The following is a 19,439-nucleotide window of genomic DNA, read 5'->3' on the forward strand; positions in this document are numbered from 1 at the left end:
AGCAGCCATTACTCCAGTCTTCAGTGTCACATAATCCTTTAGAAAGCATTCTAATATTATTATTTGGTGCATAATTATTTATTATGATAAAAACAGTTGTGCCGCTAAATATTTGGGTGAAAAAATGTAAAAAAAAATGTCAGGATTCAACAGAAAGTTCAAAAGAACAGGAAACAAGAAAACATTTTAAACGTCTTTACTGTAACTTTTGATCGATTTAAAGCATTATTGCTAAATAAAGCGATTTATTAAATAAAAAAAGTCATACAGTACTCCATACACAAATTAAAATGCTATACAAGTTAAAACAGTAATAGTGACTGATGGCGCTTGACATCACGTCAAAAACACGTCTACATGGTGTACTGCAACAAACCCTCGCTTTCAAACATATCTCTCACTAAAGATTTCACACAGACTGAAATAGCGTGTGGAGGAATCGTGGAGTTGAGGCCTTCAAGAGGTGCAAAACAGAGATCAACAGAGCGAACAAAAGATGATTGACTTACTGTCTGTCTGGAAAAATGTAAACCTATGGATCTGACAAAGGATTTTTACATTTTTGTACTTTGCCTGGAGGTAAAATACACGGAGTAGAGTACACGGACTGTTTCTGTAGCGAACCGCACTGATCTACTCCATCTCCACACACACGCACAACTCTCACAAATATACACACGCTCACAGCTTTGGTCCTATTTCCCGAAATCTGCCCCAGTCTTGAGCCACATAAACCTGGCTGCATGATTCAGCCGCCTGGAATACCAGCGTTCCCACAGGAAACCTGGAGCAGCTCACACATGCATGCACACACTCACACAAACCTAAAGCTCCCACTCTGGCAAAAACCTAAAGGAACACAGGTCTCTCTAATCCAGGATAAACACGACAGCACGGCTGTGCACTCAGAGGGTAATTACAAGCAAATTGAAAAGAAAGTGCAAGGTCAAAATACCCATATTACATATGGCAGAGTCAGACCAAACTGAATATATAGTTATAAATAGTTCTTGTAATAGTTGTAAATGAGAACATAGAATTTTATACTCAGGCAAACTGATGAACAAACTTGTTTCTATATTTCATTTAAACAGTAGGCATGCTTTTATCATTACTTAAATTTTGTAAGATATATACAAAATGCTTTGACAGCTGTGCAAATCATAGTCTCCAAAACTCTCACAGCTTGAATTTTAAATGTTTTTGAAAGATAACTCTTTGGATGACCAAAAACAGCGTAAAACTGTAATATTGTGAAATATTATTACAATTTAAAATAACTGGTTTGGAATTCAACATTTTTAAATGTAATTTATTCCTGTGATGGCAAAGCTGAATTTTCAAGTCTTAAGTGTCACATGATCCTTCAGAAATCATGAAAATATGATTGAGAAACATTTCTTTTCACAATCTAATATCAATGGAGTTGCTTTGGGATCCTTGTTGGACTTGATTTAATAGGTGAAACTAATTTTAGATGACAACAGCATAAACAGACAGCAATAGCGGAAGTGCAGTTGCAAATTGCTACTGCACTAGAGAGAAATAATCATTTGTCAATAGGATGCTGATGATTTCATGCACTTTCACTCTCATTCTGGACTTCAGTTCATCAGGAACTTTGGGATCTTCATCATAGCCAGCTGGCTGACATGTTGACATGTTTATGGAGCAATAACATGTGACCAATGGATCCCTTTCTTAAAAAAATAGCAACAGAAGAGACCGGAATTGATGTACACTTTGTATCTGTCATTACCACAAATAGTAATGCTTGCAAAAACAAATAACTAAGAACGTAGACACACCATTAAACTGGAATGCACATTGCATCAACAGTCAAAAAAATAAACAGAGAAAAAGAAAGTAATTATGCAATCCAGCACCCCCTATGCAATGAATTCTCACACTATGCTTTTTAAAAGTAGGGTAAGTCAACAAAACAAAAAAAAAACGACCTCATATTTTGAATAATTGTGTTGTTGCAATGCAACTAATACAAAGCATGTGCACTGTTTTCATACAATATTTTCAGGGTTTATCAGATTTTACATACAGTCATTACTAATTATAATATGAACTAATAAAACAATAATTAAATGTATATAATAATGATTTATATATATATATATATATATATATATATATATATATATATATATATATAACATATATACACACTATATATATATATATATATAACATATATACACACACTATATATATATATATATATATATATACACACACTATATATATATATATAACATATATACACACACTATATATATATATAACATATATACACACACTATATATATATATATATATAACATATATACACACTATATATATATATATATATATATATACACACACTATATATATATATATATATAACATATATACACACTATATATATATATATATATATATACATACATACACACATAAGAGATGCGCGGATGAGCTCAAACGTCACCCGAATCCGCTGCTTCAAATAAATAATCCGCCCGCCATCCACCCGCTCCTATATTTTTCTCTGATTTAGATAACCGACCCGACCCGCACCCGATCGTCACATTACAATGATTCTAATTCTTAGTTTTGTACGATGATATTATGAATGGATGGTTTATTTTTAAAAGCAGATTCAGTGATGTGAGAGCTGATCTGCGCATCACGTCTGCCGCGCATTACGGCTCCGACGCGGCCACCGGAGCTGATCACAGTCGCTCTAGTCAAGTCAATGCTTGTGTTTATACCCATAGATATGTATATATATTATACCAGCCACGCCGCGGCACGTTTCAGAAGCATCCCAGAATCTCGTGGTCTCGCGAATCCAGTTGCTTCGCTCCTGGTGTGATTTGGCACCGCGTGAAGGACGGAACAAAACGTCGTCGGAGCCGTAAGGGGTAACGGTAACAGGCTAATACAATGATAATACGCTGCTTTTAAATGAACATTTAATTAAAAAACAAAAGTTCTTCTTTGGCCAGATTATAGTCTACACTTTCTTAATAGCGAACACACGCTTTATTCCATTCAAACTTTATCTGGAATATCACTGTATCTGTCACTGCAACTTCCCGAACAGACGAACACACACAAAAAATGAAATCTGCGTGTCTGTCTGCCTGATGAAAAAATTCATTTAAAACACGTTCATATTTTAGAGAATATTTGCATCTCTAATGATTTATCTCATCCACCCGCAATTAATTAGAATGTATTTTTTTAATACATGATCCACCCGACCCGCGGATACAACCGCCATCCGCGCATCACTAATATACATATATATACATACATACAGTGGGTACGGAAAGTATTCAGACCGCCTTAAATTTTTCACTCTTTGTTATATTGCAGCCATTTGCTAAAATCATTTAAGTTCATTTTTTCCCTCATTAATGTACACACAGCACTCCATATTGACGGAAAAACACAGAATTGTTGACATTTTTGCAGATTTATTAAAAAAGAAAAACTGAGTATTCAGACCCTTTGCTGTGACACTCATATATTTAACTCAGGTGCTGTCCATTTCTTCTGATCATCCTTGAGATGGTTCTACACCTTCATTTGAGTCCAGCTGTGTTTGATTATACTGATTGGACTTGATTAGGAAAGCCACACACCTGTCTATATAAGACCTTACAGCTCACAGTGCATGTCAGAGCAAATGAGAATCATGAGGTCAAAGGAACTGCCTGAAGAGCTCAGAGACAGAATTGTGGCAAGGCACAGATCTGGCCAAGGTTACAAAAAAATTTCTGCTGCACTTAAGGTTCCTAAGAGCACAGTGGCCTCCATAATCCTTAAATGGAAGACGTTTGGGACGACCAGAACCCTTCCTAGAGCTGGCCGTCCGGCCAAACTGAGCTATCGGGGGAGAAGAGCCTTGGTGAGAGAGGTAAAGAAGAACCCAAAGATCACTGTGGCTGAGCTCCAGAGATGCAGTTGGGAGATGGGAGAAAGTTGTAGAAAGTCAACCATCACTGCAGCCCTCCACCAGTCGGGGCTTTATGGCAGAGTGGCCCGACGGAAGCCTCTCCTCAGTGCAAGACACATGAAAGCCCGCACTGAGTTTGCTAAAAAACACCTGAATAAGATTCTCTGGTCTGATGAGACCAAGATAGAACTTTTTGGCCTTAATTCTAAGCGGTATGTGTGGAGAAAACCAGGCACTGCTCATCACCTGTCCCAATACAGTCCCAACAGTGAAGCATGGTGGTGGCAGCATCATGCTGTGGGGGTGTTTTTCAGCTGCAGGGACAGGACGACTGGTTGCAATCGAGGGAAAGATGAATGCGGCCAAGTACAGGGATATCCTGGACGAAAACCTTCTCCAGAGTGCTCAGGACCTCAGACTGGGCTGAAGGTTTACCTTCCAACAAGACAATGACCCTAAGCACACAGCTAAAATAACTGTGGCTTCACAACAACTCCGTGACTGTTCTTGAAAGGCCCAGCCAGAGCCCTGACTTAAACCCAATTGAGCATCTCTGGAGAGACCTAAAAATGGCTGTCCACCAACGTTTACCATCCAACCTGACAGAACTGGAGAGGATCTGCAAGGAGGAATGGCAGAGGATCCCCAAATCCAGGTGTGAAAAACTTGTTGCATCTTTCCCAAAAAGACTCATGGCTGTATTAGATCAAAAGGGTGCTTCTTCTAAATACTGAGCAAAGGGTCAGAATACTTAGGACCATGTGATATTTCAGTTTTTCTTTTTTAATAAATCTGCAAAAATGTAAACAATCCTGTGTTTTTCGGTCATTATGGGGTGCTGTGTGTACATTAATGAGGAAAAAAAAAAATGAACTTAAATGATTTTAGCAAATGGCTGCAATATAACAGTGAAAAATTTAAGGGGGTCTGAATACTTTCCGTACCCACACATAATTTTTATATTTCCTAATTCAAATTAATGCTGAAAGAGTATGTTGATCAGCAATATTAAGTTAAAATAACTGATTAGTTTAAATTAAAGCGATTCTAAACCAGCTTTGGCGTAGATGTTTCAGAGTTCTGAAAGTGGCCTGACATTTCAAAACAAAATGGGCAGAAATTTCAATGTAGCGTTCACTCTCATAGAGATAACGTGGCAATGGGTTAGTACACCATGTACCATGGAAGCAAACAGTGTATGTGTATATGTAAGTCCTCAACAGAATTTAACCAAAATGTGCCAGTGTGTTCAAGTACCTCCACATAATCTTTGGCATGGCCCCAGTCTCGCTTGGAGTCCAGATTTCCCAGACTGAAGCACTGCAACTGCCCAATATGGATCTTCGCCACAGAGCGACTGATCTTCCTAGTTACAAAATTCGAACCTGGAAAAACATGTACACACAGATTTGAAAAATTAGTATGAAGCATTAATTCTGCCTTGTCATTCTTTTTCACTCTCATTTAGTTTTTTTCCGTCCTTTATTCTTTTCTTGTACCTGTCCATTACATTCATTTTGATCCCATTCCCCCCCCCCCCCATACACGTCAGTGCAAATTTGTGTTTCGGCCAAATCGAATTGTGAACTATGGCCGTCAATCTGTCCTTCTCGCACACACAGGCAGAAACATACACTAACAGTCACACACAGGGATAAAATCAGACTCTTGTCTAGTCACTGGACCACCCCAGAGAATCTGTAAGCCCGTCCAAAGTCCTACTGAGCTGCCAGACACACACGCACACACACACGCACACACACACATGCTTCTTCTGTGGGAAACCTTGGACGCTCTCATGTCCTGCTGGGTTGTGCTATAGCTTGAATCAGACAGAGGTGGGAGTTCTAGACGAAAACCTCCACCGCCTATAATATCAGGCCCGGGTCAGAGCAGGAACACACTTACTTTAAGTGTATAAGTGAACGACCACTATTACGCTCTTGACTTGGGCTGAAGCCTGCATGTGTGTGCGATTTTGGCCATAAAAACTGTCTGGAGAGAATCAGCAATGCCGGGAAGATCATGCCCTATAATTGCAAAACAAAAGTCAACTACAAAATTGGGGCGGTCTTAAACCTTTCTTAAACTTTTTTCTGCTTGCCCTGCAAAGCTAGATTTCTACTTGCTCTGCGCCCATGAATTTATCATTTCATGTTCATTTATAACTGTAAATATATCAGAAATATACAATTGCTGTAAGGTTTAATATTTAGTTCACATAGCTTAAACAGCAAATGGTCATGGGTTCGATTCCCAAAGAATACATGAACTGATGACATGTCTATAACTCACTTTGAATAAAACCGTCTGCAAAATGTATAAATGTAAATTTATTGAAACACATTTATAAGCATTCCTGTAACTCAAACAGTAGATCGTGGCCAAAACACACATTTGCCAAGGTTCGATTCCCAGGAAATGCATGAAATGATATACTAAATACAGTCACTTCTTTAATTTGTCAAATGCATAAATATAAATGTATTTAATTATTTACAAACATTCAAGCAATGGTGCCCGAGCAATGCCAAGGTCATGAGTTTGATTCTCAAGGAAAGTTTTAACTGATTTAAAAAAACTACACACTTAATGCAATATAAGTCGCTTTGGTTAAAATATAAGTCGTGTTAGATCTGCCAAATGCATAAAAGCGTACATTTTAAAAATATTATTAGCTATTAAACTTTTTTCACAAATATACATTCCATTTTAATCACTAATGTACTAAAAATAACAATAACGTTTTTACTAATAAGCAGAATTCGCAATCAAATGTCAGAGAAAACGACATGTTTATGTTTTTGAGGCATAAAAACTCTTGTACATGATTGAATAAAGAAAACAGTAAGATATATTGTAGCACTTATCCAAAACAGTGGCCCTAGGCCAGTGGGTCATCTTTATTGCTAAGCCATGATCTGCAATGTAACCTCAAATGAAATGTAAAAAAAAAAAAAAATTCATAAGTGGACAGACTCTTTCCACTTACAGGATGTCCGTCATGGGCCCCCCGTGCGCAGGCTTGCTGCTATCACAAAGGGCTCTTTCTAATCCGTACTAAACGCAGCTCATGACCAGGTGCGTGAGCTTGGCACGAGAAGAACGGTTTAAAATACCACACTGTAAACAGCAGGGTCAATCCGTCGTCACAGACAAACCACAGGGGGGGACCCGAGGATCTGATTTCTGTTCACTCGTTTGAAAAAAAAGAGAGGAAAAAAGTAAATCGAAGCCGATTGACCAAACCGTGGTCCACAATAATGGGCCGGCTATGCGTCTGTGTGCAAGTGTGTTTAAAAGTCCAAGACAGGCCATTTCCGCACACCGGCTCCTGTTTCCAGTCGGAGTGTAATTAGGCCGTCTCTTAGCACACGGTGGGAAGCCGTGACGAGGAGCAGAGTCGCAGGGAGTCGACCGCAGCTCGCTCTCATCAAGTCTAAAACAACCCAGTTTAGGGCAGGTTTAGACCGTGATTATGCAGACGGGATCGCGGCAGACCTGCAGGTGTGCGTGTTGGCAGCGGAAGGTGCCCGGGCGCTGTCAATGCACATTTTAAGAGTAATGAGCAAGGGTAACGTTGAGTATCTAGACAAAATTTCTAATGGATGGAAAGACGCCTTGCCAAACCAGGTGGAAATAAAGTGCAGTCAAGATGTCTGGTCTATCAGTCACTGACACTCTGATATTTCCAGCACGTGAAAAAACGACTGTCAGTACAAGGCCCTGTTCCTGTTTCTCGACACATGTCTGAACACACATTCATGCAGATGTACACGCAACCATCAGATTGCCACGTTCATTTAAATGAATGACAAAAACACACAGCGGCACCCTGCTCTCTTTCAGAACTGGCAAAGCTGCAGTGTCAAACCTGAAAAACAGTAGGAGCGCTTAATAATATGGTTGGCCTGCTGATCCGGAGGCCGTTATGAGTTTCGGACCAGTTGACTAAACTGTCACTTGTCCTATTGGGTCAGTGCTATATCTTACAAGGTTTTTTAATATAGTTACTAGGGATGTGCATCTCGATACATAGCCTCAAGATACGTATGAAGCAGCTAGAGATTCACTCCTATTATGATGCAGTGCGATCCGATTTCGATTTCCATCACGATGCAATGTAAAAAATTATTAAGATGCTATTCAATTCAATATGGTACAGATAGTTTCATTTAATTTATTTGGTTCAGACAGACAGCAAATCATAAATTAACTTAAGTGCCTTCTGACTTCTAACACCTCGGTCTCCATAGTGTTGTGATCATATTCACGCAGCAGCAGTGGTGATTAGAGAATGTGCTTGAGAAACAGTTTAGAGAGGAGAAATCAATCTACATATAAAATATTGGTCACGTTCTTAATAATAAAAGTATATTGCATCTACTAATAATTATATATAAATAAATTGTTTTTTTACCGATGCAAATGTGTTAGAAACAATGCGTTGCGATACAAATGCCAACTTGTATCCGATGCACACTTTTTTTAAATCGATGCAGCTAACTTTTATGCCGATGCACCGATGCGAATCAATGAATCTTATCATCCCTAATAGTTACAGAAAACTCCAAGATATAAAAATATAACTTCCAGATATTATTCAAACTTTTCTTTATAAAGAAAAGTTAACATTTAATGAAAAAATACATTTATATTCGGGAAAATATTTATGATTATATTTTACAATTTCGTATTAAACAAATTGTGAAATAAATTGAAATAAATGTCAAAAATTATGAATGTAAAATATATAATTATATTCTTAATACAATATATAATATAAAAGTTATTTAATATAATATATTACATGATATAATTTTTCTTTCATTGAACCCTGCACACCTGAAAAATCATGGGTTGTTACATAAGACAAGATATTATAAAATAAATAAATTATATTATAAAATAAATTTAAAAACTTCAATTAATTAAATACATAACAAATAAATAAATGTGACTAATTATGTTGCAAATATTTTTTTGATCATGGTTTGCAGGTTTAAGTAGTGTACAGAAGGGTTTTGTCTTTCTTAAAATATTTTTTATGAAACAAAATGTATAACATAATACAAATAATTATGTAGGGGCAAGTAAGTCTGAACTGCTGGCCCAAACAGGCAATCAGAAAACACCTTTATTGTTGAGCCCCAAGTAATGAACCATGTCAGCTTTTGGGAGCGCATGTGGGGACAGAAACAGAAAGCAAGAGAGATACAAGGTGAGGAGTGATGTTTAATTTGAGACATTAAAGGAGCATCTCATTCACTTCCCTTCTTTGTTGCCGTGACAACATGACAACACAAACACAGGTGTGTGAGGCGGATAGACGAGGAGTGAAAGAGCAAAACATCTCACAGCTCATCCAGCAGTGTGCACATGTGCGTGTGTCTGCGATAGGTGAGAGGTCCATCGACACCTTCATACAGGTGCAGCCCTTCTCACCTGGAGAGGTTTAACTTTTTAAAACGCCCGTCTTTCAACAGGAAAGAGGGAACGTGAGTGAACAAAAAGACGAGAGATGAGCGTGTAATGGAGGAGCCCTCAGATGTCGTCTGATTGACTGGCACAACCGTTTCTCTCGTCTACAACTCCACACTGTTATTAGACGTACAAACCTGAATAGGTGTCAAAGTGTAACTGCTTTCACATGCGCACACACCCCAGACGTCTCTGTGGCGGATTTGTAACAGATTATTTTTCTCTTCTCATATTTCGTAAACTCTTTCAGAGAGAGTTTGTTTATTGGCGAAAGTGGACACCGGCTGAAATTCCGAAGTGAATTCCAAACCAGATTAACTCATCATCGCCGGCCCGCCCAATGAGAGGAGGCTACCACTGAAATCGGACAGGAAATGAAGTTGGCTTTTTTCACACTATCCCATCCATCTCTAACCCTCCTCCAGCCCTGTACTCCCTCTTTCCTTGTCTTCCTTCAATTTATACATGCGATTAGACTAGTCTAGTTGGCGATGTTTGTGTCACCGACTTAAAAATCCACGCCACTAATGACATCACCGCTCTTCCTGTGCTCTGGGATTGTGGGTGGGGGCACAGAACAACACTCTTGTTGTTGAGAAGATGTAATGGCTGCACCCTTTACCAAATGTTGTGTCATGATACTCCCCCGTAAACCAATCACAATGGGTCTGGCCACACATACAACATGCTCCCTGGACTCTTGTATCACTTCCTTTAGTGTAGTCTGCAGAGCTGTTATTGTATGTCTCATAACCTAGTGAGCCATCTTGATGTCTAGATAAGTCAGATTCTGTCTGAATAAGAAATTAAATTAAACTGTTTATTCACGTGACACCATAAAACTGTCACTCCCATTACAATCACTGAAAATATCTACACTTTAAGCGCTTATAATGGGAGTGATCTAGTTGCTGTGTCACGCCACGCACTTGTAACGTAAACAGTTCTGTTGCGCCAAGATTGCCATCAAGGCACTGACAGACTGTTTGAGGGATATTCGCACTCCAGAGGTTCCATCTAGTAGTAAATATTTGTCATTTAAGCAAACTATGAAAGCTTCATGCCTAAAAAGGTCTGATGAATTTGCTTTACAGTTATACAGTTTGGTTGTGGACGAGTCTACAAATGAGTTGAAATTTGGTCATCGGATGCAACATGCACTTTTACGAACTGTTTGAACTGAAATATGTGTTGGCAATTTGTGTACACAACCACCCTATAATGATAAAGATCCACCCAGTGTTTTTTTTATTAATCTCGTTAAATCATTTCCCCTTTCTCAAATCGAGCCGATCTCAGATGCCTGTCTGGGTGACATCACACAGACAGGCCCCTCCCACAATTGTTTGATTGACAGGAGCGTTTCAGCACAGACTGGACTGGTGTCTTATCTTAGACCCGTCCTGAGTGAGCGTCACTTTAATGCTAGAACTGGTAATGAATGTGACTGCATTGAGTGTGATGATTCTGAATATAAAGCATGTGGTAGTTATTATAGTATTGATCATTTTGAAGAGTATAGAAAAACAAATGATAAGGTTGTTAATACATTTGGTCGCTGTCTCTTAGATGTGTGTTGTAATTTAAACATTCATTTTGTAAACGGAAGAACTGGGAAAGATACAGATGGAGAGTTTACATTTATGTTAGCAGCTGGATGTAGTATGATTGATTATGTTATTATATCCAGTGAACTCTTTACATATGTTAAAGATTTTGAGATTTTGTGTGTAGATATTTCTGATCACTTCGCACCATTATATACCATGAGGTTAAGTACTGTTGAATCAAGGACAGAAATGCCGAAAAATCATATTGATGCAAGAACCTGGACAAGATTTAAATGGGGAACTAATGGTGAGAGGCAGTTTTTGCAAAGATTATCTTATTTACTGAATGGAAACTTTTTAGGTGGCTTTTTTACTGCAGTGGAAGAAGATACTAATATAGCAGCTAAGATGTTGGCAGACTGTTTATGTGAAGCAGGTAGATTTCTAATTAAAAAGTCTATATTTAAAGTTAAACAACCACAGAGGTGGGATGAAGATTGTTCTTTTCAATGTTTTAATGTTTTAAATCAATTTAGAAGAACAGGTAACGTGGGGACTATGAACAATTATATTCTTGAGTATAAAAATTATGTAACAAAGAAAAAAAACTGTATAATTTAAATGTTTTAGGTAATATACTACAGTAAAACATGAAAACACAGCAGCTGAGGAAGAAAAATAAAAGTTATGGAAGGTCTAATAATATCAAACATGATAAGTGGTTAGAATATTTTATAAAGTTATTATCTGATTCAAAATTTTATATAGATGCTGACTTTGAAAACTTCACAGATTGTGTGAATAATCATGAAGTTGCATTTTAATGAAGATGAAATTTTATATAGTAGTATTACTTACAATGAGATTTTTAAAGCTATAATGTCAATGAGTAATGGAAAGGTCCCTGGACCAGATTGTATTATTATTGAGATGCTGAAAGCAGCATCACATATGTTAGGTCCTATTTATTATCTATTTATTTATTAAAATGTTTAGGTCTCTTTATATAAACCAATATTAGATACAGGGGACTTCCCAGAGATTTGGTGTGAGGCTGTGATTTGTCCGCTATACAAGAATGGTGATAAAAATAATGTAGGAAATTATAGGGGGATCTCATTGCTTAATGTGTTTGGTAAAATCTTTACAAAGGTCTTGAACTGGAGATTAGTATCTTATGTAGAAGTAAATAACATGTTTTATGAAGAACAAGCAGGGTATAGGTCAGGTTATTCTACAATAGATAATATTTTTTTATTTTACAGTCAGTGGTTCAGAAATATATTACAAAGCAAAAGGGAAGGATGTATTGTATATTCATTGATTTTTTCTAAAGCTTTTGACAGTGTTCAGCATAATCTTTTGTATTTCACTCTCATTAAGAATGGCATTGGTGGAAAAGTTGTTAGTGTATTGAGATCTATGTATTCTAAACTTAAATCATGTGTGAAAGGAACCAATGGTCTAACAGAGTATTTTGGCTGCACCATTGGTGTAAGACAGGGCTGCATGGTGAGTCCACTTTTGTTTATTCTTTTCTTAAAAAAAAATTGTAAAGGTATTCAAATTGAAAGTATCACAGAAGTACAGACCTTGTTATATGCTGATGATATGGCTAATATAGCAGATACAATTGGAGGGTTACAGAAACAGACTGAACAGCTGGAAAAATTTTGTAATCTTTATGGTATGAGACTGAATTTGAGTAAATGAAAATTATGGTTTTTAGAAGAGGGGGCTCTCTAAATAAGGATGAAAAATGGTATTTTGTTGGTGAACAGATTGAAGTGGTTAATTGTTACAAATATCTGGGTATGTGGTTTACACCAAAATTGTCATGGTGGAAAACCTGACAACTTTTAGCAAGCCAAGGCAAGAAAGCAATGCTTTCCTTGCTAAGGTTTGTTCGTAAGCATAAAATCAGCTGCAATCAATCCTTGTATTTGTTTGATCGCATAACACTTTATTATGGATCTGAGATATGGGGTTTTGAACCAGTGGAGTGTATTGAAAATGTTCAGGTATCTTTTTGTAAAAAACTCCAGTACAAGTGTGAGCAATGTAGCTGTCTTGGGTGATTTGGGTAGATTTGTATTGTCCACTTCTTATATGAAAATCTTTTTCAATTAGATGAAGTAGGTAGAAAAACATGGGTTACTTGTATTAGAATTCTGCTGTACTTTTATGGTTTTTCTAGCGCATGGGAGGCTCAAAGTGTAGGTGATATAAGAACATTTACAGCTATTCTTAACCAACGACTGAAAGAAAAAGCACGAGGTATGGTATACATCAGTTTTGGAAAATAATTAGTTAAATATATATTCACAATGCAAGTCGTCTTTGATACAAGAGAGCTACATTGCGTCTGTGTATAACATGCAACTGGTACGATCATTGTTCCTTTTTAGATGTTCAAGTCATCATCTTGCTATAGAAACAGGCAGATGGAGTAATACAATAACTACAGATTCTCTCTGCCATTGGTGTAAGTTAACATCAAATATTTCAGTGATAGAAGATGAGAAGCATTTTTTGTATGATTGAATCCCAAACTGAGTGGGCTGTCATCAGTCCGGCATTGTTTCATCGCCAGAGCAGATGTAGACAAGAATGGCTCCTAAACGATTGAGGTGTTCTGTTGTTGGATGTAATAATGAACATAGCAGTCGTCATTTACTCCCGACATCTGAGCCAGGAATGCGCCCCCGATCTACCTAAACGTGTCTATCTTCGCACGAATCATTCATGATCCAGCTTCACCTCCAGAAGAAGTGAGTGCAAGGTTTTTTTAATGAATCTTTACAAATCACCTTTCCTAATAACGTGCTAATTAGCAAGTTTCACGATGAATGCGGCTAAAGTTTACCGTCTCTCAGAGAGCGGCTCGGAAGAGAGGGGCAGGGCAAGCAGAGCTCATTTGCATTTAAAGCAGCATGCAAGAAAACAGCTTACTCTGAAAAGAGCTGTTTTTGGAGCCTGTCCTCCAACAAAAAAACAACAATACCTTCTGAAAGTAATTTTTCTAAAATACCAAAAGATATAGATTCAAACATTCAACATAAGGTTGAGTAAATTATAGAATTTAGTTTTTTGAGTGAACCTGTAACATACTGGAAGCATTTAAGAATTCTAAATGCATTTGTATGCAAGACTTACATTTTTAAACTCCCACTGTTCATTACTCTTATTTTGTTATGAAAATTAAAAAGGAGGTTGAGTTGTTAAACCTGACCAGAACTTATGCCCATTTTGATAAATGAGGTGACAGAAATTATGAGATCTAACACATAGCAGTGGCTGTTGGTTACTGCACATTTTTCAAAACCAAATGAAAATGAAACCACATAAGGCGTACTTTTACCAGAAAGAGGCCCCCAAGCGAATTAATCTCAGTATCTGCACTAGAAGAACCAATTTAAAAAAAAGAAAGAAAGAAAAAGTTTGTGGTGTGTATCTGACCTCTTCTAGGACTCTCATGATTGAACAAAATCCCATTCACAGCAAAGAGGTTATAGGCTTCCCTGAAGTTTACCACTATCCAGTATGCATAGAGTTTAGCAGCACCTGTGAAAAAAAGATATATAAAATACATTTGTGTATTTATTTATTATTAATATAACAACGTAAAAAACACAACATGTTTTTAGATGTGTGCATGCTGACCATAAGGAGATCGTGGGTAAAATGGTGTGGTCTCCTTCTGGGGAATTTCCTGTACTTTCCCATAGAGCTCGCTGGTGGAGGCCTGGTAGAAGCGGACGGTGTCAGTTAAACCGCAGGTCTTCACTGCATCCAGCAGCCGTAGGGTCCCCACCCCGTCAACGTCTGCAGTGTACTCAGCCAAGTCAAAGGAGATCTGACAAACACAAGGCATTTATGCGTAAGACTTAAATGCAAAAGTACACAAGTAAATGGCTAAATGCAATTCAGTCTTATGACATAACTCAATAACATAAGTCAAGAAGTTGCCAACATAAACATAATTTAAGGAAATATGAAAACAAGTAACTGCCTGGTAATAAAACTCAGTGCAAAATGCTCTAAACTGAGGGAAGGAATCTTCTCTTTGGTTGATATCAAGTGTCTTTGTTTTCACAGAGCTGCATGCTCTGCTGTTACTGGAAAACACAGAGCATCAAACGATCTGTCTTCTAGCTCATGTAAACTGGGTCAAACAGCTACATGTTGTATATGGATAACTGCATTCGGTGCATATAATTTGCAAGCCATCAAAAGCACAAGAACACAGTATTATCTAACAATGTTGCATTATCTCTAGTTTGATTTTGCAGTGTATTTCAAACTATTATACAAACAAAACTGACTATCAACCGAAAATCTGAACCTTAAAGGATTTTGTTAACTGATTCACTAAAAAGATTAGACTTAAAGCAACAATTTGTTCACAAATCAAGCATGGACGTCAAGATTTTCAGTGAAAAATGATTTTAATTTCAGCCTGTTCCTAATAGTTATCCTACGACTTTAGAAGATTATTTTAGCACATAGACTCTATGAAATTCTATAACACTTTCATTGTGCCTTTGTATCCTATTGAAAACTTTAAGTTAATTGTATTTATATGGAAAAAAGGTATGTAGTATTCAGTCATGTACACAGAATTAGGGCGAGTAAATAAATGTTCATTTTTGGAGGAACTATTCGTTTAACGTTGCAAATAGTTTGAGGTGCTACATCATGCGACTGAATTACTGCACAGTGTTTTTGAGTGAAAAGGTTTCTGCTCTAATTTAACGAGTTCAGACATACTAAATTCCCAAACACGAGCGAGCCGGGGAATCCCTGACTGAAACTGAGATGTTAAAGATAGGGAGAGAAAGCAAGAAACAGAAAGACAGACAGACAGGAACTGAGCAGGAGAAAGAGAGGGAGAGACAACTCATCTAACCTGTTCCTCAAATTTGACAGACGCTTCTCAGAATCGCACCAACACGTTTTTTCCATCGAGACAAACCCTCGGCAACAGGCACGATCTGAATTAGTCCCGAAATACCCTAGTGCGCATCTGTAACCACACCTCAGAGAGAAAACAAAAGCGACTGACAGCTGATTATCGTGAGACTGAAACGATATTTAAGTGTCTACGCAACACAAAAACGCAGCACTTTCAAAATAATCCTTATAATGCGGCAACGGACTGACTTTAGTTGTGTTGCTTGGCACTCATCCAATAGCTATCATTACCGTTGCTGGGATAATTAGCTTGAAGTTTTTTGGACTGTGCAAACATGCTCTTAAATGTGAGCCAAAACATTCAATCATACCAGTTCGAACTAAGAGAGACATGTTTCTGTCAGGTACAAGTAGATTTATGTCTTCAAATTGTGTGGAGAGCTTTCACGGCATCTTGCCATGCCGCAAGCAATTTTCATTTCTTGGGCATTGTTTTCTCCAAACAAACAGCCAGGACGCGGATTTCAAATGTCATGAAAATGCCAAAATAGTGCTATTAGAGGAACACCGATACCGTAATTTGCTCTTTCCAGCTGTTACTAGTAGCAGTAGCCATTGCATTGATGCAAATAAGTGTGCTGCGAACTCCAAATTGCTCCCTCTATGCATTTGCAGGCTAAGAAAAGACGTAGAAATTACAGGGATTTTGTTGTTTATGTAAGTGAGGCCGCATTTTACACATTATCCGAAGTGAGCGGGAGACTCGTAGAAAATTGTGCTGCAAAAGCAATTTCTTCGTGTTTCCACAGCAACTTGGAACTGTCAGGGGGGCAGGATTTATGTCTGAAATCGGGAAAGTCCCTGTGGCCCGGGGCGACTTGTGCACAAGCGAACACCCTCTCTCTTTCGGCTCTACCTAATAGAGCTGGCCTCCTCTGTCGATACTACTCCTACACTCCTCGCGGCTTCGGCACGTCAGGATTGGAATTCATCAGCTAATTAAATCTATGCTTGAGATGACACCAACTTCCCTCGCTCTTCTGCCTGCTCAACCAGACACGCTCACCTCATCATTCACTCCTTCCCTCAAACATAAACACACATGTAAACATGGCAACAGCCTGGATCATTATGGGCTGCGGTTGGGGTTGCCCCAGGCGCAAGTTGTCTGTAGCAATCGCAGAGCTCATACAAGCTTGAGTGTGTGAGAGCAGAGGGAGGGGAGAAACCATGACTGCGAATAATTAGGGAATCATTTAGCCTGTTACAGATGTCCTTAAACTGTCTCCATCCTTGTAAAAACAAAGTTCTATTTTTACCACATCTTATGTTTCCAGAAGACAGCGTTTCTCGATCTTTATCGTCTCATGTAGCCCCACAGCTCCATCAGTAGGGCTCAGGAACCCCCTTTATTGACTCCAATTTAGAGATCTTTTTTCTATTTAACAATTTGAATTAATCTTAATTTAAAAAAAAGAAAAGTTGTATGAATAATTCATTGAAACTAAAGATTTGTTCATTTCATTTTCTAGTTAAAAAATTTCAATAGAAAGATTTATTTTATTAATTTTAATGTATTATTAAAGGAAATTATAATTAAATGAAAATAAAGATAAATATATTTTCATAAGTGTATTTATATTTTTAAAATGTATTTACTTATTTACTAAGAAATAAAAAAAACAAATAAAATAAAAAAAAACATGCAAAACCTAAACTTTACAAAACACACAACAAAAACAAATCCTTACAAAATAAAACAGTGTTTTATTTTTTTTTTTAATTAAATAATTACATCTGGTGTGGAAGAGCTTCACCAGCCTGCAAAGTCTAGATCTGAACCCCCTTTTGAAAACCTCTGGGATGAACTGGAAGAACGGGCCAGACCCCATCACCAATCACCAGTGCATGACCTCACTAATGCTTGTGTCTTGCTTATCATTTAATTTCAAATCTCTTCCAGGAAGGTCTTCCATTAGATTTTGGAACATGACTTTTGGATTTGCACCCATTCAGAGAATGGAGCATCAGTGAGGTCAGACGCTGACGTTGGGTCTGGCTAAAAGGCTTTCAAAATTCATCCCTAAGGTGTTCAGTTCTGGGCTTTGTGCAAACACTTCTAAAGGAAGAGTATAGTGCAATCCATATAATCCGTCTACACGTTTTTCATCATGCTATTGCATTTGCTTGAGAACAGTGCAGTCACACACAAGGTTCTGTTCAGCTCTTGACAGTTGACAGTTAACCTTGTGCTGACAGCAACCAACAACTACCACATGTGAGTGGTCTCTGACTGAACCAACTCTCTGACACACACAGCACGTGTGTCATCACAGTTGACAGGTGCTGTCATTTAGGAGCACGAAAGAATGATGTGAGCCATTGTGTGAGCTTATCTGTACGTCAAGAAGCCTACAGGCTGTTGAAATACTGACAATGCACAAACTGATATGCCAAGATCTGCATCACTGAGCATCCACCTCAGTTTTGTTAAAAGCAATGAGCACAACGTGCTTCAGATTAACAAAAATATCAAATATGAGTGCTTGACCTGCTTGTTTATTTTGAGAGAAGATGATGAATGCTTCCAAGCTATAAATAGTTGTAATTATATACTCTGGTGTCTAGTAGGTCTCTCTGCCGACCAAATTCATTTCCATATAATTTTTTTGTCAAATGTTTGTGTTGTCATTATATGCCATCCGCTAACCTGTCTAAAACAATCCAGCTCACAATCTCAGACTGACTGTCACTTGTCCAATCAGCGACCCTTCTTTTTATGGATTTCTTTTTATGGATTTCTTCTTTTGTAGTATTGAACATTGCTGTTGCAAATTCTGAATTAAATATGTAATGTTATCTTGCTAACATAGACGAGCTTTAGAGGAGGATAATGGCTTGTGGCAGTCTTGAAACAACAAATTAAAATTATTACACAGCACTGTAATATACTTGATTCTGATTGGCCTGATTTATCCATAAGTCTCACAAAACTGACTGTTGTCCAAGGCAACTAATTTCCTACATATATATAAAAGTCTCTTGTATAAGAGGCACTCATAAATAATAACGTTTTTACTCAAATCTGTATTTAATGTTAATTTATTTGGCAAGCAGCTGTGTAATAAGAAATAAACTAAAATGTAAATGTAAATTTATCAGACACACATTACTAAAAATAAAATGAATAATAATTTTATATGGTGGGGCCTGTGAAAATATTGGCAAGGGTGCTCATATTGTAACTGCTGGCCTGACTAGGAAAAAAAACACTTATTGTTGAGCCCTACTTGTATATCTCAGACTTACAGAGTACATATCTAAAGGTCATGCAGACAAGTGGCACCAGCGTTGACTAAAGAGAGAGTGCAATGACTTGCACAACAAAAAAGGGATCCAGAGAGTTTCTGCTTTAAATAAGAAAGCAAAAATGTGGAGATCTTTCCACCAATTCACATTAAACAAAAGATGGAAATACAAACCTCAAGGCTTAATACAATTTCTCTGTATAACATGATAACTGGAATCTTATGTTT

General features: G+C 37.5%; 1 protein-coding gene across 1 annotated transcript in view; it reads right to left on the reverse strand.

The window, feature by feature from the left end:
• The window catches only part of gmds (GDP-mannose 4,6-dehydratase), a 69,902-nt gene that overhangs the window by 35,639 nt on the left and 14,824 nt on the right, over positions 1-19,439 (reverse strand). Inside the window, exons 5-7 of the mRNA XM_058755816.1 lie at positions 14,653-14,845; positions 14,449-14,553; positions 5,216-5,343 (exon numbers count right to left, since the gene is read on the reverse strand). Coding sequence (XP_058611799.1) covers positions 5,216-5,343; positions 14,449-14,553; positions 14,653-14,845 — 426 coding nt within the window. The remainder of the gene's footprint in view (positions 1-5,215; positions 5,344-14,448; positions 14,554-14,652; positions 14,846-19,439) is intronic.

Source organism: Onychostoma macrolepis, chromosome 20 (assembly GCF_012432095.1).
Source record: "Onychostoma macrolepis isolate SWU-2019 chromosome 20, ASM1243209v1, whole genome shotgun sequence".
Taxonomy (NCBI): domain Eukaryota; kingdom Metazoa; phylum Chordata; class Actinopteri; order Cypriniformes; family Cyprinidae; genus Onychostoma; species Onychostoma macrolepis.